At 49.5% G+C, this 27,278-nt stretch overlaps 1 protein-coding gene across 1 annotated transcript in view; it reads left to right on the forward strand.

Annotated features, from left to right (window-relative positions):
• The window catches only part of LOC135827823 (receptor-type tyrosine-protein phosphatase delta-like), a 362,685-nt gene that overhangs the window by 86,406 nt on the left and 249,001 nt on the right, over positions 1-27,278 (forward strand). The window contains exons 12-14 of the mRNA XM_065340252.1: positions 14,363-14,653; positions 16,337-16,630; positions 22,108-22,398. Of these exons, the coding sequence (XP_065196324.1) occupies positions 14,363-14,653; positions 16,337-16,630; positions 22,108-22,398 (876 nt within the window). The remainder of the gene's footprint in view (positions 1-14,362; positions 14,654-16,336; positions 16,631-22,107; positions 22,399-27,278) is intronic.

Raw genomic sequence — 27,278 nt, forward strand, 5'->3', positions numbered from 1 at the left:
ACAAACGATTCTCGTCAGGATGGAGTTTGGATAGGTAGCGCTTGATAGCCGACAGCTGAAACTCATCGCGGATGACGCCAGCACGCAGGATCGGTAAATATGTTGATCTGCCGCGAGAATGACGAGATATGCCGCTGAATCGCACCACGGGCAGATTGAAGACTGTTTTTCGCGAACCCGGAGCCATCCTTCTTCTTCACATTCGCGTAGAATGACGAGAGGATATTGTGGAATATTGCATGCTTGTTGAATATTGCATGCTTGTAAGATAGTGCATGCTTGTTAGAGATTGCATGAATAAGAGTATTGTCACAAACTAATGGTTCGCACCAAGCATACAAGCAAAAGCATACAAGCAATTGATTATACAGTCTTCTTTCTTCTTTCTATCGTGTCTTCTAAAGTATTTTACTTAACTTTTGCGCCATGGGACGCCTACGACGTTCCCATGGTCTTCACGTACGACATACGGTTTTCTAGCCCTTTTTCCTGGAGCTTGTCTCCTCGTGTCGTTTCTGTTTCATTGGTTTTTTCATTACGTTGTCTAGTGATAAGTTACAGTTTGAGTCTAAGAGAACCCAAGATGCGCTCGCGTTGAGCCAAAGCAGTCTTACTTCCTCCGCGTCATCGAAATTGTCGCAGTTTGACTTTTGATATAAAACGGGATATTTACTCACCAGCACTCGTACCAGAGGCAAGGAATTGGACATAGTCGATACTCATCACTATAGGGTGACGGCAAAGTTCTATTTTCTGTTATTCGAAGCTGAAATTTTTGAACTAGACGCAATTTCTTCGCTGATGTCGCTGCGATGGTAATTTCGACTCGCTGAGATCAGTCAGGCGTTGCAGCCTGCACATTTCTCGTGCTTATGGCCATTCAATCAAGCTTCATCACTGTTTTACCTTAGCTGGGGTGAGAATGACTTCGTGGAACAAGTAGCAGCGCTTGGAGAAACATCGAGGGGTCAGCAAACTAAATGCACGTAACAGCGATAAAATTAAATGTTGTCGCTCTGGCTAGCTGAGACACTCAGTACATGATTGTACCTGCAAGAGCTATGTAGACTCTACACGTGGAGCATGCTAGTGATGCACGCGCAGGTGCCGTACCAGTGATGCTGAAAAAGAGGGCGCGCTGGACTTGATAGTACACTTACCTGCATGAGCTGTGACCACGCAGCTAAAATAAATGGGCATGCCACGGCTAAAAAAAGTTCATTTCAAGATCGAGGTGATTCCGCCGACGGTAATCAACCGACCTCGCAACGATCTTGTATTCTTACTAGGCTTCGCTGGCGGTGTAGTAGGAATCATCCAGAGCTAGCAGACGACAATCATAGCAGCTCTTGTCCTGTGGAGAAAGTCAAAGCGTTTGAGATGAGGCGCGACCAACTTTCAACCTTCTTTGAAATATTTCGGAACGATATTTTTGCGTCCATTGACATCAGCGACGACGAGGACTTTATCTCTGCATGAAAACTCTCAGTCCAACTGTCCTGGAACGTTACTCTAGTCTTCAGACTATCATACTGTGTAATAAGTTTTGAATGGTTTAGCTTATGGAGTTGTCAGTAACAAGTGACAAGTCACTAGTCGAACTGCGACAATTTCGATGACGCGGAGGAAGTACAATATACCCTTTTGTAAATTGGTTCTTCGAGCCGGTTGAATTCAGTTAGTTGTTGTTCAGACGTTCGCAGTTACAACCTACAGCCTCACAGATTCAGTCGACATGTGAAGTAGCCATGCATGCAATTTTGGCGCGAAATACCAGGTGTAAAGCCCCGCCTAGCGCCTAGCATTAAAGGTGTGTGAAGTCTTTTGGTGTCCCTCACCTGGCTTGACTTACAATGAAATTCCAAGACTTTGTGTTTCATTTCTACATAGTCATTGATCAAGGGAACAAGTAATTACTAAATTACTTACCTCTTTCTTGTAGGGGTACAGCATCAGTTTCTGGTCCAAAGTACTGTTGAAGTAACATGGCGGCGAAGAAGAGAGCGGCAGAGCCTCGCAAATCGGCTGGCGAGAGCTGGAAAGAGGTGACAAACCTGGAGTTTGTGAACCCTGGTCGTAAAGCCTTAGTTGCGAATGGCGACGAAGACCAGTTGAGCCGCAGAGATCGACGCAAGCGAGAAGAGATGATTCGGAAGTGGAAAATGGTCGAAGTCAGTGTTTTCGTCAACAACCGCAGCTACTGTCAGCGACAGCGGAGCTGTATTTCTACAAACTGCACAGACCTCGGTGGTCTCGCCTCAACGTCCAGATCGAAAAGTGCATGTACGAGTAATGCTAGATGGTGGGAGCCAACGCTCGTACGCTACATCATCGGTACTGACTCAACTGGATGTGCGCCGCTCCGGTCAAGAACGTGTAGTGATAAACGCGTTTGGCGGCGAACAGCCAAGCCCAAGCACACTCCGGGACGTGGTCGAACTGGGCATTCAGTGCGTTGCTGGCAACCGGATTCGTGTCAACTGCATCGTCGTTCCATCAGTCTGTGCACCCGTGCAAAATCAGCACACCACAGATGTAGTCACAGCTTACAAGTCTCTACATAATCTCAGTCTCGCCGTCAACTGTGGCGGCTCAGCTAGCATCGACATTCTACTCGGCGCTGACGTTAATTGGCAGATCGTCACGGGCGACATCGTTCGTGTAGACGATGGGCCAACTGCTCTCGATACTCGCCTCGGGTGGGTTCTGTCCGGACCAACAGGCAGGTGTAATTCAGGCATCATCTCCACTAACGTCGCAACCGTTCACGCTTGCGATGTCGAACCATCTACCGTGCAAGATCCAGACAGTGCTTTGGTCCAGCTACTCCAGAAGTTCTGGCAGCTTGAATCCATCGGCATCTTGCCTAATGAACCGGACACTCTGCAGCTGTTCCAACAGACCATCCGCTACGATGGGCAGAGGTACACGGTCAGGTTGCCATGGAGGGAGGATCATCGCGCGCTTCCAGACAATTACAGTCTGTCCGAGAAACGGCTACAGTCAACACTCAAGAAACTGCAGAAGTCACCAGAAATTCTGAAGGAATACAATGCAGTAATTCAAGAGCAACTTCAGAAGGGCATCATCGAGGAGGTGCCAACTACAGAGCACGACATGGTGGGCGAAGTACATTACCTGCCTCACCATCCTGTCATTCGGCAGGACAAGACCACTACGAAGGTTCGTGTGGTGTACGATGCCTCAGCCAAGGTGAAGACGCATCCGTCCCTGAACGACTGCATCCACACGGGACCACCGCTGCTCGAGCAGATCACCAGCATACTGCTCCGGTTCCGAAAGCATGCGGTAGCCTTCACCGCAGACATAGAAAAGGCGTTCTTGATGGTTGGGATTGAGGCAGCCGACCGCGACGTCCTACGCTTCCTCTGGGTCGACAATCCCACAAGCGCTCAGCCGGTACTCAAGACGTACCGATTCACGCGTGTTGTCTTCGGTGTATCCGCTAGCCCATTCTTATTGAACGCTACCCTGCAACACCATCTCGCCAAGTTTTATCCCGAGTTCACTACGAAGCTGCTGCGGAGTCTGTACGTGGACGATGTTGCAAGTGGCGGCAACAGCAATGCCAATGCGTTGGAACCGTTCAACCGTGCCAAGAATCACCTCGCAACAGGCGGATTCAACTTGCGCAAGTTTGTCTCCAACTCCGCTGAGTTGAATGAGATCGTCAATGGTACCGCAGCGACACCACTGTCGACTAACGGTCTGCCTACTGTCGCCGTGGACAACGACTCGTATGCCAAGACCATGTTGAACGGCTCATCCGCAGCCACCACCAAAGTCCTGGGCATTCCATGGGACAGGACATCTGACCGTCTTACGTTCAGCGTCGACGAGGTGTTCAGCACGACCAAGGTCGACTCGCCAGTGACTAAGCGCCAAGTCCTATCGGCGTAAGCCAAGATGTATGACCCCCTCGGACTCCTGGCACCTATCACCATCACCCTCAAGGTATTTCACCAACAACTATGCCAGTTGAAGATGGGCTGGGATGACCCATTGGAGGGAGAGTGTCTTGGCAAGTGGCAGACGATGATACGGGAATTGAAGGCCATGCCACCGGTCTCATTGCCACGGCACTACGCAACAGACGCGAACGGCAACATCACACGTGTCGAGCTACACGGTTTCTGTGACGCGTCCGAGAGAACCTATGCAGCAGCCATCTACGTTGTGTTCACGACGGAGGTGGGCACTTCAGTACAGCTAGTCGCTGCAAAGACTCGTGTTGCGCCACTGAAGCAACAGACCATTCCCCGTCTCGAGTTGTTTTCAGCACTGGTATTGGCTCGCCTGATGGCATCAGTCTCCTCAACTTTGGCAGATCTGAAGATTGATCAGATTCACTACTGGTCAGACTCCCGAGTGGCACTGGCGTGGATAGCTGGAGTGGAGCAAACTTGGAAGCAGTTTGTTGAGAGCCGGGTTACAGAGATCCGACGTCTCGTTCCGACGTCCTGCTGGAGCTACTGCCTAACATCTTTGAACCCAGCTGACCTGCCGTCACGAGGAGTGAAGCCCAGCGAGCTCACCAGTACCATCTGGTACACTGGTCCGAAGTGGCTACACGAGCCACAACCCCGAGCAGAAGTCGACAGCCGCTCCGCAGCATCGCAGTATGAAGAAGTCGAGAGAGAGCGGAAGGCAACACCTACCACGGTCATGGCAGTCGGCTGCACCTCGCACAGTAGCATCGAGAAGGTCATCGATGTGAATCGATTCAGCTCACTAAGCAAACTGCTGTGTGTGACCGCTTACGTCCTGAAGTTCACAGAGCTGTTGAAGCGTCGCAGCAAGACCACACATCTGTCTGCGAAGGATCTCCACAGAGCACATACACTGTGGATGGTCAACATTCAACAGGATCTGTCCAAGAACAAGAAGTACCCTGGTTGGTATAAGGAGTTCGGCCTTTTCACCGACGAGAGTGGCATGCTACGGTGTGGCGGACGTCTGCAAAACGCTGGACTGTCGCATGATCAAACCCATCCGATTTTGCTGAACGCGAACCACCCGTTGACACGTCTAGCCGTCCTGCAGGCGCATGACACGGTATGCCACAATGGTGTCAAGGAGACAGTAACCGAGCTACAATCCCGTTACTGGATCATTCGTGGTCGGCAATTCGTACGAAAGATTGTCGGCCAATGCACCGTTTGTCGACGTCTCGAGTCGAAGCCGTACGCTCCGGAAGATTCACCTCCCCTGCCGGAATTCAGGACCAAGGTGGACTTCCCCTTTAGTTACGTCGGTGTGGACTTCGCAGGGCCGCTGTTCATCAGGGAAGGAGCAGACACCAAGAAGGTGTATATCGCGCTCTTCACCTGCGCCGTCAGCCGAGCGCTCCATCTAGATCTTGTGCCTGACCTATCAGCGGAAACGTTCCTCCGTTGTTTCAAGCGGTTTACGGCACGATTTGGCATCCCTCGGCACGTTACCTCTGACAACGCCAAGACCTTCAAGTCAGCGGCTAAGTCACTAGTGGGTTTGTTCGGTCTGCCGGAAGTCACCGACTATCTAACAGCACACGGCATGGAATGGTCGTTCAACTTGGAGAAGGCTCCATGGTGGGGTGGATTTTATGAACGGATGGTCCGATGTGTAAAACGCTGCTTGAGGAAGATTCTCGGCCAGGCACGCGTCACGTACGAAGAACTGCTCACCTTCTTGCTCGAGGTTGAAGCAGTCCTCAACAGTCGCCCTCTGACATTTGTGTCAACTGAAGATGTCGAGGAGCCGTTAACACCGTCCCATCTACTGTATGGTCGGCGCGTCCTGTCATTTCCGACAGTTTGTCCTGATGACGTCGATGTCGCGTCAATTCAACGAGATGAGCTTCTACACCGACTCACCCACCTTAACACAATCCTGGAGCATTTCTGGTGCAGATGGAGAAGCGAGTATCTCCTCGAACTCCGAAACGCTCACAGGCGAGGCAATCAGCACGACCAAGGAGCAACAGTGTGCGTCGGTGATGTAGTAGTCGTGCACGACGAGAATGAGAAGCGTGGCCTGTGGAGACTAGCGTTAGTCGAAGACCTCATCCGAGGCAAGGACAACAAGGTCCGAGGAGCGGTGATAAAATGCTCTTCCCGCGGAGGACGAGCATCCACCATGCGTCGCCCGGTACAGCGACTGTACCCCGTGGAGGTAGCGAGCCCTGCACCAGTCGCCGATGTTCTCGGCAAACAGCCACAGGCAGTTGTTGCAGACCCAGCCTCTGCTAGCCAGCAATCCGGTGCGCACCCCGGCGCCATGCGTCCAAAGAGAGATGCTGGCCGGTCAGCTGATAAAGCCAGACAGCAACTGATTAATGCCGGCTCCTTATAGAACTGCAGCAGCAATATTCTGTGTTAGATGAGAGCATCACGTTGCACCATGCTCTGTACTCTAGTAGCATCACGCTGTTGTAGGAACGAGTCAGGTACATGTAGTACACTAAATTCTAAGCTCTCATCTGGAGGGAGTGTGGAATATTGCATGCTTGTCAGATAGTGCATGCTTGTTAGATATTGCATGCTTGTTAGAGATTGCATGAATAAGAGTATTGTCACAAACTAATGGTTCGCACCAAGCATACATACAAGCATACAAGCAATTGATTATACAGTCTTCTTTCTTCTTTCTATCGTGTCTTCTTAAGTATTTTACTTACCTTTTGCGCCATGGTACGTCTACGACGTTTCAATGGTCTTCACGTACGACATACGGTTTTCTAGCCCTTTTTCCTGGAGCTTGACTCCTCGTGTCGTTTCTGTTTCATTGGTTTTTCATTACGTTGCCTAATGACAAGTTACAGTTTGAGTCTGTGAGTCTAAGAGAACTCAAGATGCGCTCGCGTTGAGCCAAAGCAGTTTTACAATATACCCTTTTGTAAACCGACGGACAAGATAATAATATAATTTTAGACTCTGACGAGTATACTTGGTTGGGAGATTTATTGATTAGACTGAAAGACTGATTGTAGAAATACTTGGGTTCGTATAAATAATTCTCTGTATAAATACTTCTCTGTATACTAGTAAATACTTCTCTGGATAAGTAAATTATCGTATCCATTCCCGAAGGGAACTCACGACGGCCGCTAACACCCGATAAACCCTAGCGGCAGATGCAGCGCCTAACGGTGGGGGTGAGTGGGTAAGCCTCACAACCACTGGCACAAGTGCCGAAAACGACCCCATTAGCTGCATCCATGTACCCCTTGTGCCTGGCCACAAGTTCCCAGTTGACTGTGGGTAGCAGCACGGCTGGAAAAACCGCTCCCAGGCAGGACTTGAACCAGGTACCTCTCGTATCTCAATCATGGTCTCTGACCAACCCACTGTGCCTGCTTCTCTGGATACTAGTAGTAAATACTTCTCTGGATAAATACTGATCTGAGAGAGAAGCATACATTTGTAACTCTGAAACGAGTGGAAGCAAAATATCTGTCTACATGGACGAAGGAGTACCGAGTTTTTTCCTCGTGTGCTGACCTCGTTGCCATAGAAAATAAACATGGCGGCTGTACGCAAGAAAAATCTCATGCGTAAAAAATACACAAAATACGTAAAATAAATAATTCGGAATCTCCGTCGTGAGATTCGCGACACTTGACACGCTCTCCTCCGCTTTGTACACTTCCTTTAAAATCCTCTAAGTGGTAGTATCCCGAAACTCCTAAGGTCCCCCATCAATCATCGCCTTGAGGCAAGCTGATTGAAGGCTTGTCACATGGGTCCTGGAAGGTAGGTTTTCACCCAAGTTGTGCTGGCTCAAACATCAACTAAGGTTCCCTGAAAGACAGCACCAGCTTTTTGAGACTCCCACTATATGTGTTGAGAGCTTTTTGCTCACTGCGTTTTACATTCAATTGCTAGCCATTCTTGCATGTGTGAACAGCTACCCGGGATGTGTATGATGAGACGGGGTGCATACTGCATTCTGTTGGTTATTGCATCATCACTGCATCACTTTAACCTTTGCATTGCTGAGCCTGTAGTGTTACACAACAGTATTATGTGATGAGTGTACATCACACATTGATGAGAATTAACTGGGCGTGCATATGTTCATACGCCCGTTAATTCTTACTCGATTCCCAATCGAAATAATGTACGGCGATGCGAAAGCTCTCAGCTTGCGCTCGGGTCAATATTCGTTGATTTATGGTGCTCCATGGACAAGCATACCCACACGAAACCAACGACTATTGTGCAGTGAGTGGGTGCTTGATTTTCTTCTTTCTATGTTTTTTCAACGTGGTGCCATGACTGCTTCGAGCAATAGACCCGCGGGAGTGTTCAAAAAACATTTGACCTCGATACAACCGAGGAGAGTCAAATGGCGGCTGAAAGAAAACTTTCTTTTGATTTGTGCAAACGCGACTTTAGGACAAATTCGCTTAGTTCTAAATCTTGTCTCCTGCCATGGGAAGACTTATGCTTCAGCTCATCATTTTCCTGGTTGTAGTAGCTTTCCAGGAAGCCAAAGACCATGAAATATGGAGAATGTGGATGCCTGAGCTACAGCCTTTAACTTAACATGCAGTATGTTCTTAGTAAAAACAGAACCGTTTTCTCTGATCCTTAGGGCCCTGGCAGCAGTGTCCGCATACATACACCGATACACAGCATGCACTCGGCTGTTTAGTGATGTTACGAAACTACAACTAGACTTGTTTGCTCCTGCGGTTCACGGACCCCACACGGCACTCACTGGCCCGCACGACACGCAGCCAAAACAACACAACCGTCTTCTTCTGGGTCTAGAAAGGTTCTAAAGGATTAAATCCATAGAGCTATGTGAAATATACTAAGAGAAAGCACCAACGACCCGGGTCGGCGCAAACAAGCTTGCCCAACGACCCCGGGTCGGTGCAGGTACGCATACTACAAGACTTGCACGTTCCAGAGTGCAGCTGCACGTGCAGTGCAGCACCGGAAGTCAACCAAAGCAGTGTACAATAATACACAGTGGCGGAACGTGCCGCGCTGCAGAGCGGGCAGGAAGTCATGCAACCAAAGCACCATACAGTAATAAGTCCAGTGCAGTGCAACCACCGTACAATAAATTACGATGGATTTGTCCAAACAGAGTGGAAGACTACAAGACAATACGCACGCACATGCATCACGCGTACACCAGTGGGAGAGAGGCAGAGAGGGAGAGAGAGAGACACCTTACTTCTCTAACACCCCTCCCCTAGGCATGATCTCTCTCACGCATAGCGAGCGGAGGGACGGACGTCACGACGATCGCACAGACCGCAGACTTGCCGGCCAGCAATCGGCTCCACGCCGTGCTCGGCAGGTGTGTCATCGCCATCGGATTGGTCACCAGCCGCGACAGGTTGTGATGGCGAGGGCTTCAGAAGGTCAGCATTGATAACCTTCTCCCCGCCATTCACGTGTCGGATGTCAAAGGTCGAGGTGCCCACGACTCTTTTTACCATCCACCCGGTCTCGTAACGCAGCGCCAGCTTGCGCTGCCGTATCGGCTGACGGAGCAGGACGGCATCTCCTACGTCATAAGCCGACTGTTCAGAGACTTCGACGACAGAATCGGTCGTAGAGAACTCTGCTTCAACGAGGTCACGAAGGGCTGTCCGCTCTCCTAGCCGCGTCACCCATGCGCTGAGGCTACACACCCCCTGATCAGTTGCAACGATGAGATCTCGCGGCAGCCAGCCAGTCATGGCAACCATCAATGCAACGCCGGTTGCAGAGTGCAGGCGCGTCCTGTAGTAGAGGAGGAGGAGCTCCAGCTCAGACTTCCAGTCAGACGCTTCTAACAGCACCTTCCGCATCAAGGTGATTAGTGTCCTGTTCATACGCTCCGCAGCTCCTTGGGACTGCGGGCGTCGCACCGCTCCGGTTCTGACTTCCATGCCGAACTGCTGGAAGAGGGCATCGCAGACGGCATTCCTGAACTCCGTGCCATTGTCCATGCGAACGATGTCCGACGAACCCCAGTGGCAGCAGATTGTCGTGAACGCGGCGGCGACACACTCCGCGTTGTGACGGCGAAGAGGCACAACCTCAGCCCACTTCCTGAACTCATCAATACAGATAAGCACGCAGTTAAACTTGCCGCTCTTCTCCGCACCAAGTTCCAGCGTGTCGATCTGCACGACACTCCACGGGCGGCCTGGGACTTCCGTTCTGGCCTGCGGCGATGCTGGCCCTCTCTGCCCACTGGCTGCTCTGCATCGCTCGCAGCTTTGGCAGTGACTCTGCCAGCTCTCGGCGATTGACGGAAAGTAACAGCGACTGCGTAGCATCTCGTACATCACGCCCCAACTGGCATGTCCAGATGCGCAATGGGCGGCTTTTACGACCTTCGGGACAAGCTTGGTCGGGATCACGGGCACCGCTACCACGCCTTCAACGGGCAGTTTGACGCTTCGGCAAAGGACGCCACCGTTGATCACGAGCTACTTGCTGACTTTCTTGAACGGACCGGCAATCAACTCAGGCGTGCCAGCCTCGATCAGCTCAGTAGCGGAATCAATGTCAGCATCAACAAGCTGACCCCTAGCGATCTCTTCTCTCGGCACAGGGCCGACTACCGCTGGAACAGTGGCGGCTCCGACGGCGGTTTCCTTGGCTGCCGTTTTCTGACACTTTGACCACTCCGACGGCACGCGGGTCAGCCGGTCGGCCGGGTTATGCTCGGATCGGACCCACTCCAGTTTGACAGCTAAGCCGGTCGACTCAACCAGGTCTTCGATGACTTGAAGGCGGCGCTGGACGAGTACCTTGAAGACCGCTCACCTTCACACGGCAGACGTTGCCGACTACTTGTTCCAGCCATCCGAACACGGTCTTCGAATCGGTGATCAGCCGAACTGCCTCCAGCTTCCACTCCGCAGCAAATGTCAAGCCGCGGAGCGCGGCGTCAAGCTCAGCGACGTTGATGTGCTTGCTGTCGTTCGCGTCTCTCAGCCACGAGCTGTCCTCGATGACCTTGCCGTCGAGCTGCAAGACGACTCCTACTGCCAGGTCAGACGCATCGCAGAACACGGCCCAGTCGCCGACAGCCGTCGACGGGACGCTCCACACGCCGTGTACTGGATCTCTGCTTGCGACCTTCGCTTCTAGGTCCTCGCAGCACCGGACGGTAGCGCCGGACACGGCAACATCCCAGTGATCCCCCGCGCATGCGAGCGTCTTGAGCCACGCGCAGGCCGGACAAAGCCAGGCACACACCGGGTAGTGGCTGGTCAGACGTCCAGTCCACTTGAACACGCCACACTTCGTCAGCGGACGGTCGAAGCTGAGGTCGACACCGTCGCGGCGTGCCCAGTTGACCACGTCGGCCGCCGAAGTGGACAGCTGTAGGCCAAGCACGCGGGCAGACGGCAGAGACTCGGCAGGCTTAGTCGGCAGGCCATAGCGTAGCAGCTCCGCAGCCACGGCTTCGCGGATCTGCGCCGGCATCAGGATGTCGTCAACGTAATTGTCGACTCCAGGCCACTTCCGCGTGACCCAGCGCACGATCATGTCCATGAACTTAGGCGCGATGGAGAGACCGAATCCCATGCGCGTCATCACATACATCTTCCCGTTCCACACGACGACTTGATAGCGCAACAGTGACGGGTCAACGTGCACTTGCAGATAGGCCTTGCGGATGTCGACCAGCTGATAATCCGCGTCGCAGCTTGACCGCCATTTCCGGATCTTCTCTGCACAGGCCGGGGCATCGGTGCCTGGGTTGGACTTGATCAGCGAATTCAGACCACGATAGTCCAGGCAAGGCCTGACGGGCGTGGAACTCTTGTGCTCTTGCGCCTTCGCCAGCAAGGGCAACAGGCTCGCCATGGACTGCCGGATCGTGCTCAACAAGCAGCCGTTCTTCACCCAGGAGTCGACCTCGTCATAGTATAGCGACACCTGCTCCGCCGTGAGTTTGTTCCGCGCATACTGGCCAATGCCGGACCCAACAGGAGCTGTCGGCTGCTGGTCTTCCCACGCCCATGTCAGCATCCAACGCTGTGCGACGCAGTCCCAGCAGACTTGACCGTCATCCGGCGACAGGGTGACGTCATCTCCGTCCTGCTCGACAGTCACACGGCGCGACGGATGCTTGTCGGCGGCTGCGGCAACAACGGCAGGCTCCTTCGCTTGACCAAAGCGCACTCCGTCCAGCACACCGTTGTCGTCGTAGCTGAGCTGTACGCCACCAACACCTGCCACAATGTCGGCTCCAATCAGCACGTCGGTGCCAATGACCTCCAGACTCCGCGTCACGCATGCCACGACAGACACACAGGGTAGAAACACAGGGCCGTCCTGCCGCTGGACGTCAAGGTTGACGGTGCCGATCAGGTCGATCTCGCTACCATCCAGGGCAACCATCCCGACGGACACGTCATCACTGTACGGGATGTTGCAGGCCTGTAGAAACTTCGCAGAGACGAGCGAGTGACTCGCACACGTGTCGACGACGGCCATCGCTCGCGCCCACTCCTGGCCAGGACCGTTGGCAGGTCGGATGTCCATGTACACGCGCGGCAGCGCTCCTCTAGACCGTGCAGCAACCGTGCAGAGGCAGGGGTCGCTGCTGCTGCTCTGTGCAGCTGCGTCCTCTCCCGCGGCAGCTGCGCCCCTCTTGCGGGCTAGCCACGGCTTCCGCTCAGGGCAGTCCGCCTTGACGTGCCCAACGCCATCGCAGAAATAGCAACTCAGCTGCGTCGCGCCCTTCTGGCAACCGCCACCTCCTGGTCCACCGCCACTCCGTGGTGCACCCCGCTGCAGGTGAGGGCAGTTGCGCCTGATGTGGCCGACTTCCTGGCAGTTAAAACACACTCCGTTTCCAGTGGAGGTGCCGCTCGACTGGGCGCTAGACGCTGGCATCGCAGCAGCCACGGGCTGTTGTACTGACTGACGAGCGTCGGTGGCAGCAGTCCGCAGTGCTCGGATCAGGTCCGTACAGCCGCTCACGGAGTATTCTTTCCCGGCCATGGCCAGCCTCAGCTCGCGCTGAAATTCCGCCGGAAGACCGCACTCTATTTGCTCGACGACCATCGGGTCCTTATCATCGGATGCGTCGTGGCCAGCCAGCCCCGCCAGACGCTGCAGATCGGTGATGTAAGCGTCGACGGCCTCGTCCACCTTCAGCCGACGCTGAGGGAAACACTTGTAGGCCTAGGCCTTCGCGATACAAAACGACTCTTGCATCTTCGAGACGACTGTGCCCTGGACCTTGCGGTCCGTGGCGCTCAGGCGTGAACACACCAGGAACGCGTCGCCGTCGAGGAAAAGAGGCAGGCTCTTCATCCTCTTCGTCTCCGTGTGCCAGCCCTGGATACTGGCGAGCACGAGGAACTTCTCAAAAACCCGCTCCCGGTCATCCCCGTTCCCGCGGAACACTCGCAGAAACTTGGTTGTCTAATTTCATCGACATGTTTACTGAGTCCCGGGTTTCGGCACCAGATGTTACGAAACTACAACTAGACTTGTTTTCTCCTGCGGTTCACGAACCCCACACGGCACTCACTGGCCCGCACGACACGCAGCCAAAACAACACAACCGTCTTCTTCTGGGTCTAGAAAGGTTCTAAAGGAATAAATCCATACAGCTATGTGAAATATACTAAGAGAAAGCACCAACGACCCGGGTCGGCGCAAACACGCATGCCCAACGACCCCGGGTCGGTGCAGGAACGCATACTACAAGACTTGCACGTTCCAGAGTGCAGCTGCACGTGCAGTGCAGCACCGGAAGTCAACCAAAGCAGTGTACAATAATACACAGTGGCGGAACATGCCGCGCTGTAGAGCTGGCAGGAAGTCATGCAACCAAAGCACCATACAGTAATTATCCATATAAAAACCGCTCTGTGAGCGGTTCTGAAAAACCTTTACTGGTGCTGCCCCGTCGTAAAAGTAAGAAATTAGAACTGGCCCATTGTCCCCCAAATGCGAACTGATCCACCTAAATCGCGAATGACGGGACCCGAACGCACCAGTAGCACGAGGTCGGGAGGGCACAGGATCACAGCATCATAGGGTAACTGTCGCGTCGTTATCGTTACATAGACCGACGGACAAGATAATAATTTTAGACTCTGACGAGTATACTTGGTTGGGAGATTTATTGATTAGACTGAAAGACTGATTGTGGAAATACTTGGGTTCGTATAAATAATTCTCTGTATAAATACTTCTCTGGCTACTAGTAAATACTTCTCTGGATACTAGTAGTAAATACTTCTCTGGATAAATACTGATCTGAGAGAGAAGCATACATTTGTAACTCTGAAACGAGTAACTCTGAAACGTAGTCACGACTATTAGCAAACTGAATCTATCTCTATTTCTATCTCTCTATTTCACCTCATTATGGACAGCTCCAAGTGTGGCACCTGGCAACTTTACCTTGGACTCCAGAACAGCAACAACAGTAACACTCAACTGGACTGCTGTAGACCCATACAAGCTGAATGGAAAGCTGGTTGCATACCATGTTGACTGTGCATATCAGAATGGCAGACATGTGACATCGGCCAGTACCAACAACACCCATGCAACACTCTCAGGACTAACTTTTGATACAACATACAACTTATCACTGGTCGCTAAATCAACCGGTGGTACCGGCAGCTACGAGAGTCGCCTGCAAAGTTCTACCACCCAGGATGGTAAGACAATGAGTTATTCTCATTTGGCCAGTTTTTTTTCAACCTATCAACTGCCAAGCCCGTACTATTATGTGATTCTAGATTATGTCCATGCTCTTTACGTGTTCCTCAAATACACACTTGAAAGAAGGAATCCAAGCGTTTTGCTGTACCTCTGAGTTTCACGGTTTTGTAAGAGTCACGAGCAACTGCACAGCACTGTAACTAGATACAATGTAGTATTGGAATGGACTGTATTATCTAGTAGTTTTAGTGCTACAGCGGTTGGTACATGTACTGAAACACTGAAACTGCATGCACGTGATATTCACTGATACTCTTCCATTGTTGAATTTGCACAAGAAATGGTGGAGTTACGAAGGTTTTTGTGGTCGATCATATGATTGAAAGTCTGTAGACAGGTAGTAGGGGGTTAACACAGTGGAATATGGAGAATGAGTGTCCGAGTTACGGACTCTTTTTTTTTGAGGTGGTGTGTTTTCAGGAAAAAGACCCGCTTTTTGCTGGCCCTTAGCAGACGGATGACATTACCAATGCAGCAGTCAAAGGCCCCCACCACCATGGCTGCTGCATGTTCCCATTGCATGCACCACATGGCCTTTAGTAAACAAATATAATAAAATAAAAAAGAAGGTGGAAGCTGTCAGAGTCCGCAATGATTGAGCACTGCTGAAGCGGAAAAATGATGTGCCTCTTGTACCTCAAGGATAACTCCATTCTCCTATCAAGAACGTTTGTATCAGAAATCCTTTACTCCAAAAGGTACTGAAGAGCCACTCAAAACCACACAAAAACGCCGAGTAGTAATGACTTACAAACCCCATCACTGCCCCAAACCCAAGCTCCTTGAGGGTTGGCTGGCACACACCAAACCAGCGCCGGGAGGCACCGGCAAAAGCTAGCTCCTGATCCACCCTAATTCCAGCGGATACCACGTGCATGCAGTTTGAGTACATGTACCAACCGCTGTAGCACAAAACTACTAGATAATACAGTCCATTCCTATACTACATTGTATCTAGTTACAGTACAGATGCTCGTGACTCGTATCCATGTGTCACTGCTCCATTCCGTGCAATGATAAATATTGATCGATCTTAAACATGTTGCATCCATGTTGAAGGTCTGTTGAGTGGTCGCTTAAAAGGCTGTATTTACATGGAAGTTTTCAACCTGGGTCAAATTTCAACCCACCATGAGCACAGATAGATTGACTGGATGGATCATTTACATGACACATTGCAGCTGACCTGGAAATTTCAACCCTTCCATCAAGGGAGGGTTGAAATCAAGGAATCGCACTACCTTACCTCTGTGCATATTTCGTGCCAGGTTTGCGCAGCACTGGAAAGGCAACGTTCGCGCGAAAGTAGTCACGTGGCCATACAGCACTCTAGAAGTGGACTTTTCTCGGCATATCAGTAATTGACCTGGGTCAACTTTTTTCATGTAAGCACTCCCCCCTCCCTATTTTTTTTCAATCGTACAGACTTTCAACCCGGGGTTGAAAGTTCTCATGTTAACACAGCCTTCAGCATGCTTTACTGTATGTGCACAAGGACCGGTATCGCGGTGTGGTGGGCACTCTCTCGTGCAGCCATGACTCACTTCAAGTTTGCACGTTGTCTTCATCATGCTTACAGCTTACTAGTGGTGCTTTGTTTGTACTCTATTTGCAAACAGCACCGCCAGCACCCATGTTCATGGTTTCAACATCAACAACATGGATATCTGTGACTTTCACCAAACTGACTGGACAATTCGATGTTGCAAATTACTACTGTGACTTCACGCAACTTTCCGTGTCCGGAACTGATTCAAAGGAAAAAACCATACGTCTTTGCAGCCAAACCATATACCTCAATCTGACTGGAACTGAAGAAGATGCCATGTATAGCCTGACAGCGTTTGCCAACAATACAGAAGGGCATATTGGCGAGAATGCTACAATGAACAATGTGATAACTAAACCAGCAGGTACTCGATATTCAAATAATCTACGTGGAGATAAAAGTTTAATAATAGCAATGAAAAGTATGAATGCCGCAGACATCACCACGCAACATGACAATTTGTTCAAGGTTTGGTTTTGTGTGTTTCCAAAATCGATTTTCACGTTCCGATCATCAGTGGAAATACGGAACTAAAGAGAACAAGGGGAAAACAAAGGTTAAAAATCCAAAGAAGTGTGACACACGACGGGTAACTTGTGGTAAGTATTACAAAAAGTGAGAACTAAAATAAAGAGTAAGTGTGACAAACGGGCATGAACAGTGCAGAAACAACTCATGAACACGGGGTGCAAACTCACGAAAATAACCTAAGTGCTAAAACATGTTCTTTTTGCTTACACAAATCGGGCTTATGCGTACGAATACAAACAGCTTCAAGGACCTTCAACTGCTGGACATAACGGGCACGGCACAGTACAGAGAAGTGGGAATCATCATACACACTCAAACAATCGGGACGAGATAACAAATGCAAATACACAGCTGACTTCTTACGAATTTCACCCTCATCAGCTCCATCACCTTCCCTGCCACCTGACTCCTCCTCGTCCGTTTTATCACCATCACCACCAGCCGTCTCACCGTCATCCGCCTCGTCTTCATCCGCCGCCTCGTCATCACCCGCCTCGTCGTCATCTGTATCCTCGCCGTCATCCGCCTCGTCGTCATCTGTATTCTCGTCATCCGCCGCATCATCACCCAACTCATATTCACCACCAGTCAGTCGTCTGATACCATCCATGTTCTCCTTCCTACGTCTGTCCCGTGTCACTGTCCTTACCTCATCTACGTCCCGAGATTGTGTTCCGTTTTGCCCCCGGCTTCCGGTCTCCTTCGATGCTCCGCGTGGGCCTTGGCCATTCCTAGCATATATTTCGGTTGAATAATTGGCGGTCGACCTCCGTGGTCTCTGGACCCACGGATCAATCGCCGGAGGGTGCTGCGGTGTCCGCACAGCCGGATACTGTGTCAAAGAAATGGGCTCAATTTCTGTGATTGGCGGTACTGTTGTTGTTGCCGACTCCTCCCCAACCCCAGCCACCAACGGCACTGGTGGTGGCTCCGGTGGCGGCACAAACATACTTTGCAGCGCACTTCATCCCTGTGTTCACTACGATACGTGCGTTCACGGTGAGGAAGGATGTCCTACCATCCCACCTATTGAGCCACTTGGTCTACCAATTTGAGTGCCGGAATTGTGATAGCCGGTACGTTGGTAGGACCCTTCAACACCTGAGCGCACGTATCAAGCAGCATGTACCACTTCACATGCTGCCGGACGCAGCAAAAGCGAAGCGCCCGAAGCGGGGAAGACCACGCAAGAACCCGCTCCCTCTACCACCGACACAACCAGAGCAAGTCGAACACACGGTGCAAAGGAAGAGTGGTGGATCACTAAGCCAACCGAATGTGCCTTCTCCACCGTTGCCCTTGCCGCCACCGGAGCCACCACCAGTGGCGGAAACAGAAAGTCGAGCTGTCGAAGAAGAAAGTCGCATCCAAATCGCTACATGCTGGACCCGAGCCACGATGGAATGAACTTGAGCGTAAGGTTTTCGAATGGATCGAGAAAAATCGAGAAGATGGGATTGGATTGAGTGGCACAATGATTCGCCTAAAAGCGAAAGTCTTCGCAAAGGAGATGAACGCCGTAAGTTTCAACGCAACTGTTAGTTGGTGCTATCGTTTCATGAAGCGACATAGCCTTGTTATCCGGGTGAAGACTCACCTGTGCCAGCGACTGCCGGACGAGTTTGAGGAGAAGATTCTGTCCTTTCAGCGCAACGTCATCAGGTTGAGAGAACAGAACAAGTATCCGCTAGATTAGATTGGCAATATGGATGAAACACCTCTGAACTTCGACATGCCCTTGTCCCGCACTATCGACAAAATTGGAGCGAAGGCTATTCACATCAAAACGACAGGGCACGAACGAGAGCACTTTACTGTGGCTTTAGCATGCCTTGCCAATGGGACAAAGTTACGGCCATTTGTCATTTTCAAGCGAAAGACTATGCCAAAGGATGCAGTGCCGCCTGATATCATTGTCCACGTTCACCCCAAAGGCTGGATGGATGAAGCTGGAATGCATATGTGGCTGGATAAGGTTTGGTGTGCAAGGCAAGGTGGCCGTAGGAGCACCCCTGTTCGAAGCTGCCTTGTCTTTGACTCGTTTCGTGCACATCTAGTAGAGAACTTCAAAAGACGTGCTCAAGAAACAAGGACCGACCTTGCTGTTATCCCTGGTGGTCTGACATCCCAGCTTCAGCCACTTGATGTGTGCCTCAACAAGCCATTCAAGTGCCACATCAGGCAGCACTGGACAGACTGGATCATTGGTGGAAACCATGAGTTTACACCAACAGGCCGTATGAAGAAGCCATCAATTTCCAAAGTATGCAAATGGGTGGATGAGTCATGGAAGACCATCCCAACTACAATGGTCGCCAAATCATTCAAAAAGTGCTCAATTTCAAATGCACTGGACGGCACTGAAGATGTCGAAAGATTAGGATTCCCAATCTCTCGATTTATCAACACAGGTCACAAGTCCGATCTCACCTCTACAGGTGGCACACATCATAGGACAAAGGAGTCTGTAGTAATCGCTCTTTCCATGAATAATGCTAGAGAACAACAAAACTGAAAAACCACTCGTGTCCAAGAAGAGCCGCATAACCCACCACCGTGGGAGAAGAAAAAACACATTCCCAAAAGCGCGTCAAACTGTGCTGCATGCACGTGCCTTGACAAGTACATGTACAGTCATGCATACGTGGGCCAGAACAAGTCATACAAAGCACGGGAACGTGGGCATGGAACTAGCGTTTTGTACTGAAACAAGAACAGGCACAAACATGATACAAATCGCGCGACAAGGTCGCCGCGACAGAAGATGACATGATCTTTGAGGACCACAATGATTCAGACTCCGGCAGCAATGAAGACGGCGACGGCATCGCTGCAGAGGTAGCTTTGATCAACATCAGTGGCAGCGAGACTGAAGATAGTGCAGATGACATGGAGTGATCTGTAGTCAACACAGCAATACACCAACATCTCTGCAGCAACCTGTGGTGCACTTACACTTCATAATCTGATCTAACATGGTATTTAGCTCCATAACCATAATAAATTTGTAGAAAGGCCATTTGTCAATGAGTGTGAAAAATCTTGGTTTGTGGATGCGGCTTATACTCCGAATACCAACAATTAGTTAATATTTTTCCTCAAAAAGTGGGGTGCGGCTTATACCCCGGTGCGGCTTATACCCCGGAAAATACGGTATATTATTATTATTATATGCATTTCCGCGGCAATGTCACCCGAACAATGGCAACCCACATATTCGCATATGCCGGAAATAGAATGCTCTGCCAAAACCATAAATCAAATGACATCATAATATATATCCGTTCTGTGTAAACCAGTCAAGAGAAACATACGACGGCACAGAGTCCTCTCCACCCTGCACGGTCCCTTGCCAGGATCCGTAGGCGCTGCAAGTCACCAAGCGACACAAGCCTTCCATTATCCGCTTTCGCCAGGTTTCCCGACAGCTTCGAGACAATTGTGACACGTGGGCGTCCTCGCCAGGTCTTCTCATCGTGCGTGAAATACGCCGCCATTGCCAATGATGCTGGGGTGTCCTCTGGCAAGCGGAGAATGTGACCAAAGAGTTAGTAGTAGTAGTAGTCTTTTATTTTCCATCGGAAGCCTCAACAGTGATGAACACAACTCTTAAGAGGGCCGATAACAGAGTAGAGGGGTGTGGGGTGAGAAAAAAAAAAAAATAATAATAATAATAATAATAAGAGATATTTAAACTAAACTAAACTGATACTAGGAACAATAAAGCAGCAGTAAGCAGTAAGCAGTAAACACAGGTATACAATACAAGAGTTGCCACCGCAGACGCTTGAGAATGTTGGTGATTTGCTCAGCTTTGCACCTGGCGTACAAAGAGACATTCGTCATCTTCTGACGCCAACTAATGCCAAGTAGTGATCGCAGTTGCTGACGGTGGAAGGAATCGAGACTCTGCTCCAAAGCCACCTTCAAGCCCCATGTTCCGCCGTCAGTGTAGGTCAGTACTGGTATGACAAACGCCTGATAGAGCCTCTGGCGCATCTTCTCACTGATAAGCTCTCGTCAACACCACACAGCAAAGAGTGACCTGAAAGCAGCTGTTGTGAGCTGCTTCCTTCTGATCACGTCTTGTTCATCACCCAGAAGTGACCCAAGCTTACATGTCTTTCTCCAGACTTCCGCTAGACGATCCCCTTCTCTGCGTAGTGTTTTTTGCTCAGTTTTCTCTTCGTTCACTTTGAGATGCCATTCTCTGAGGACCTCAGTTATGCTTGGGCTGAAAATATCCAACCATGTCCGTGAGCTGCTCAGAAAATCCGTATCATCAGCATAGATAACTTCCCCAGGCAAGAGCTCATCAGCTGGCAGCCTGGGAGGTAACGTGGCCTTGAGATCACGTAGCGCTGATTCCCAGTAAATGACAAAAAGAACTGGAGATAGGCAGTCGCCCTGTGGGGTGCCGATCGTGGTCTCAAGCTCCAGCTATAGCTAAACCAGCTATAGCCCTATGTATTTCTATCAAGATGGTAGAACTTTTCTTAGTGGGAAAGGCCCTGGTACAACCTTCATAGTATGTGGGACTGAGTTTTTGCCGTTATTAAACCGATATCACGTACAGGTGGAATTACCCCTTGCCTGCCATACTGCTACTTCTTGTACTGATGTTGTGCCTGGAGGTAGGATCTGTATTCAAGTTTCATATAATCTGTGGGGAGCTTTACCAGAGAATACTGAACACTGAGTACTTAGACTTGGGTGGAGACAAACCACGACATGTTACTGTTATAAGGGTAGAGTTCGACTGTATTTTGATCGTGGTTCGAATGCCACGGTGTATACGAGACGCGAACGGTAGCAGCCGAAAAAACTAAGAAACATTTCTGGACACTCCTTGACGACTATTGCATATTTTTCTTCTCCACCACTGCTTGTTCATGTTTGCATTGCTCCACAAACACTTTGAAGACAACATTATTCAATATCATATTGCATCTTCCTTTCATAAAAACCGCTTGCTTGAGCTGAGCGCCAGTTAATTAAGTGTACCTTTGTCAAGTATCGTGCAATGTTATCGCATGATCTGATTGTAAAGTAACTGGTGATGCCAGTGGATATTATAGCATAACTTGCAGCTCTTTGGTCCTCTTTTCTTCTTATGAAGACTGCATGAGTAATGTCGCTTTAAAAGGTCGTTTTATAGGGAACTTGCTGGTTCCACTCCACAAAATGCAGACACCGTTTGGGTACCAATTTAGGGTTGGCCATCATTGCACGCATATCGGGCCCTGCGGGTATATATCCCTGTTTTACCATGTTGCTATGTACTGCTTTTACTATAATTATGTTCTGCAGCTCCAGATGATCCCCCGGGAGCACTGACCATCGGATCAAAATCACCTACATCTATCTCTATTTCCTGGACACCAGTTGATTATCTGCGTCTGAACGGGGAATTACTGGGTTACAGTGTGAAATATACAGATGAAGGAATGGTCGTAACCATGTTCAATGTGACCCTGTCAGAGAAAGCTAACATACCCGGCTTGGACCCAGGTTATACATACAACATTGAGGTAGCAGCAATCTCAACTGGTGGTATTGGCCCATATACTTCTCCGGTAAAAGCTACCACCACACAAGAATGTAAGTCCGGACTGTGAAGTCAGCACAGACCAACAAGAAATGGATAGGTCACGGGTATAGCCAGAAATCAACATCACAGTAAAAAAAACTAGTTTACTGGCACTCCTGGACACCTTCAAGTACACACGCACACTCATGTCACACCCATCCACACGAGTCATTTGCACACATGCATGCACAAACGCACACACAGACACACATGCACGGACACACACATACTGTGTTATCTCCATTATAAGCCCGCGCCTATATTTTTTCAACCAGTCCGGATTAGAGACTGGGCTTCTACTAGAGACTGGGCTTATAGTTTTTCAACCACCTGGTACATATAAATTACCTATTATTTTTCATTGTATCAGTAGCACAAAGTTTCCTAGCAGGTACCGAGACTGCAGTTTTGTGCTTCCAGGTACACTCAGTCTGAACATTAGATTTCAGGGATCACAGACCTTTACCACAGCATGTGTTTATGTGATACTGTGTGATGTCAAACATGCATGGACATGATCCATACAGTTCTCCTTTATAAGCCCTGCGCTTGTACATCTTCGAAGCCCTCTTGGAGTGCGCTTATAATAGAGACTGGGCTTCTACAAGAGACTGAGTTAATAGAGATAATACGGTCCACGCATACAGTACATACACACATAATATACACACATACATACATAATACACACATAATATACACACGCCTCTTGTATGGATACATACAGTACATTCACACATACACACATACACACATACACGTATACACACATACGCACATACACACATAATAATATACACACACACACACGCCTCCTGTATGGATACATACAGTACATGTACGCATACGAGTACAGTCTACTCGCGATAAGTCATGAAATTTTAAGTCACGCTCTCGAGACAAGTCGCGCACTTTTGCAATTTGGACGGCATATATGTTTTATATACGTATACTATTGTGTAAGTCGCGCACTCGCGATAAGTCACGCATTTCTTTTCTTCAAGATAGGGTGCGCGGCTTAATGCGAGTAGACTGTACCTGCACATACATGTACCTACGTATACACACATAAGTATACACATATGGGCCGTCAGATGCGAAAAGGGTGCTTATGGCATATTTTGGTCAAATTGAGATAAGGACTCAAGCAAACTCTATAGGCTTTTATGCTTCACCTCCAAAAAACCGGACTCAAAAATCCAAACCCATCATGAAGATATCGTCAATTTAGGTCAGGAGACAAAAGAATTTCGTTCAGAATCAGAACGGAGCTCGTGAGAACTGCGCCACAAAAAAGGCAGTTTCTTTTGTATGTAAATCCGCCGTGCTTTGGAGTTTCAGGCCGGTTGAAGTATCTACGAAAAGCTGGGAATCTCAGCAGTGCGCTAGTGTACATACCAGCGCCGGGCCGGGGATGCACACTCACACTCATCCATATCCCGCAACGATCGAAAAAATGACGTCACATCAAGATTCACTCATGCATGTGACAGGTACTTGACAGCCTGTCACTCTGATGCACTTTACTCTATTTGCTCTGTGCTGCCATAAGCACCCTTTTCGCATCTGACGGCTCATATACGTATACACACATGCATAGTTAGGGGTGAAACGAGTATCTATTTTGACCAACCGATCACTCGTTCATAATATTCGATCGAGTATCCGATTATTTCGAGTATTTTATCAAAATTCAAAAGCGCTAGATTTGCAAGTTCTCGACCAATTCGGAAGAAATTATCTGTGAACATAGAACAAAAGTCGCCAACGTCTTGTACAGAGTGTAAAGTAACGATTTTCATCAGTACTTTCATATCTCAGAACGTTACTTGCCGTGGTGATCGCATCGTCCAAGTCTTAAAATACTGACTCAAAGCCATGCATAACGCATGCATACCAGTGGACCAGCGGTACAACAAAAGTTTTTTAAAAAACAATGCCAATCCTAAAAATAAAAAAAATAAATAAATAAATAAAAAACGATCGAGTGCAAAATTTCGAATACTCGCTCGTTGGAAATTTTCGAACGAATACTCGAATATTCGAACTAATCGTTTCACCCCTAATGCATACATATAATTATACACACACACACACATGCATACATATAATTACACACACATGCATACAAATCCGTTGATCCCCGAGCTGCAGAGAGTGCTCAATGTCAGAGACAGAGCTTAGTAAATAGCAGACTCAGCGGAGGACGTTCAGGTTGGTTGTAACTCTGAGTTTCATGCCGTTAGGCAACCATCAGACAACTGATACTCGGGTCTATCCAACAGTATGCTTATAAACACATAGGGCCACAAGCATAAACAAATTTAGCGCTAAATCTGGTGTGAGGTATGGGGAGAAAACTGTACACTGCCTCCCCATCGCTTCTTCCCGCGCTTTCATGCTCACACCTGCCTGTTGCCCGCCACCCTCCTGGCACTTCTACTGTCGTGCCTTGGCCCGCGCCAGCTTTCTCCCCATACCTCACACCAGATTTAGCGCTAAATTAGTTTATGCTTGTGGCCCTATGTGATTATAAGCATACTGTTGGGTAGACCCGAGTATCAGTTGTCTGATGATTGCCTAACGGCATGAAACTCAGAGTTACAACCAACCTGAACGTCCTGCGCTGAGTTTGCTATGTACACACATGCATACATATAATTATACTTCTTCCGTATACAAAAACTTCGTGACTTTTTTTTAAGGCTGTGCATAGTTCTGGAATTGTTCCGTTTGACTTGGAATAACACTCGTGGCATTGTCTAACCTGTTTACAAGCTATATACAAAAAAAAGCAACTCAGACGAATGAGATTGAGTTTATTCAGAGTCTTCGTCGCTCCTGTCATTGTCACCTGACGACACTGACACCGCATCGCCAAAAGTCGCTGCTTCCGCTCGCAATTCGTTCAGATTCTTTTCAGCTGCAATGATGATCCGACGCGGGACTTTGGCTAGCGTACTCTTCATTTCCAGAGCTGTGTACGCATCGACGTCGACTATATTCAGTCGTTCCAACCCGCGACCTCCATTATGCCGTGAAACGAGTCGCTCAAGCACATCCACACGCTTCGCATTTTCTCGGCAGGAGAATCCTCCCAGCATTCTACAACGGCTTCGACGAGGTCCCTGCGATTCCCCTAGGCCACAACGGAGACGTCCGACTGGAGTAGAGAGAGGCGAAGAAAGCCAGGTCGTCGACATTCCGATCCGGAGTCTGCGCTGGTTGCACAACGACTCAAATGTTTCATCTTTCCGTGCGAGCTGAACCGATTTATGTTGTCACGCTGCGTATGGGGCCGTGCACCGCAAGTACGAGCCTGGCCAGTTTCAGGGCAGCGAGTGCAGCGTGAGTCGTGACTCCGTGCTCCAGGCGCGAGCTCCACTTCGTCACGGTGTCAGTTTCGAGCAAGTTAGTGCTATTTTTTTGTCATTTGACTCGTGAGTTCCTGTCGGCAACGTCCTCGCACGCATGGCTTCCGTAGAGAATCTGTTCGAGATCAACCAAACCTACATCACATGAATGTGGGTTGTCTATGACAGCCTTTGGTGCGGTTCGTTGAGCAGGTTCTTGCTCAAAAACACCGTTGAAAAAAAGTCACGAAGTTTTTGTATACGGAGGAAGTACACACACACGCACACACATGCATACGTGCACACACACACACACACACACACACACACACACACACACACACACACACACACACCTTTGACCTTTGACGCCCCATCTCCAGTGGAGATGATAGGCTACTGAGTTGGGCAGTACTTGATGTGACGCTTCAAATCGCCACTTCTCCTAAACGCTCTGCCGCATGCGCAGTGAAAGTCCTTCGGTGCCGGGGGAGGAAGACGATGTTGATGGACCCACCTGCGCCATTCCGGGCGATCTTGCGCGAGCCGATACCACTCGGACTCCGGAATATCCAGTGAGCGCAGATCACCGACAATCGTGTCTCGCCAACGCTTCTTTGGCCCATGCCGTGGTCTGGTTGCCTCGAGCTCCCCAAACAACAATTATTGAGGAATCCGTGCCGCGTCCATACGGGCAACATGACCCAGCCAACGCAGACGGTACTCACGCAGGAGAGTGCCAATGTCTTCAGGAAGACGCGCTCTCTGGGCTAGATCACACACACACACACACACACACACACACACACACACACTACTGTACTGTACTGTACTGTACTGTACTGTACTTGCTCACTGCCAAAACTAGTCACCTGGGTCACCCCGGGAGAGGGGAGAGAGGTTGGAAGATTGTTGGTTTGCGCATTGGAGAAGTGTTGGAGCTAGGTGTCAGGTCGCCAAATGTCTCAGTACTCCTTTGTCAGTTTTGTGCCATTTTGTCGCACTCGCTGACTGTATAAGATCTGGTTACGTTGGTGGACAGTTAGTCATAACTCGTAACATTTTGTCCTCCTTTTTCACCATAAAAAATAATAATAACTGCATTTACCCCTGCCCCAGTGAAGGTAATGCATGCTACTAGTGTGGGTGGCGCAATCAGAATTCAATCTGCCAATCTGCTCGGTCTGATTTGCGTACTCGGGCGGCTGAATTTCCCTCCGTATTTTCCAGAGTTTTGCGTACTACCAAATTGTTTTAATCCCACGATTTATAATGTATATTTTGCGAAAATAATGAATATTTAAAGGGGAAGTAAAGGCTAAAATCAAATTTTCACCTGTTTAGTTGTAGTCGTCGGGGTAGTGAGTCGAATGGAACACTGTTTTAGCGTGTACTTCGCAGTTTTATGTGCTCTGCATACATGTACATGCACAGGTAAAGTATGTAGTCATGTGTAAAACTGGTTTATAGTCAGCAGATCCATACTTCTCTTTTCCCGTACAATTTCAGTCAATTTCCATACTGCGGATGTTGTGAACC

The sequence above is a fragment of the Sycon ciliatum genome, chromosome 12, assembly GCF_964019385.1.
Source record: "Sycon ciliatum chromosome 12, ocSycCili1.1, whole genome shotgun sequence".
NCBI classification, from domain to species: domain Eukaryota; kingdom Metazoa; phylum Porifera; class Calcarea; order Leucosolenida; family Sycettidae; genus Sycon; species Sycon ciliatum.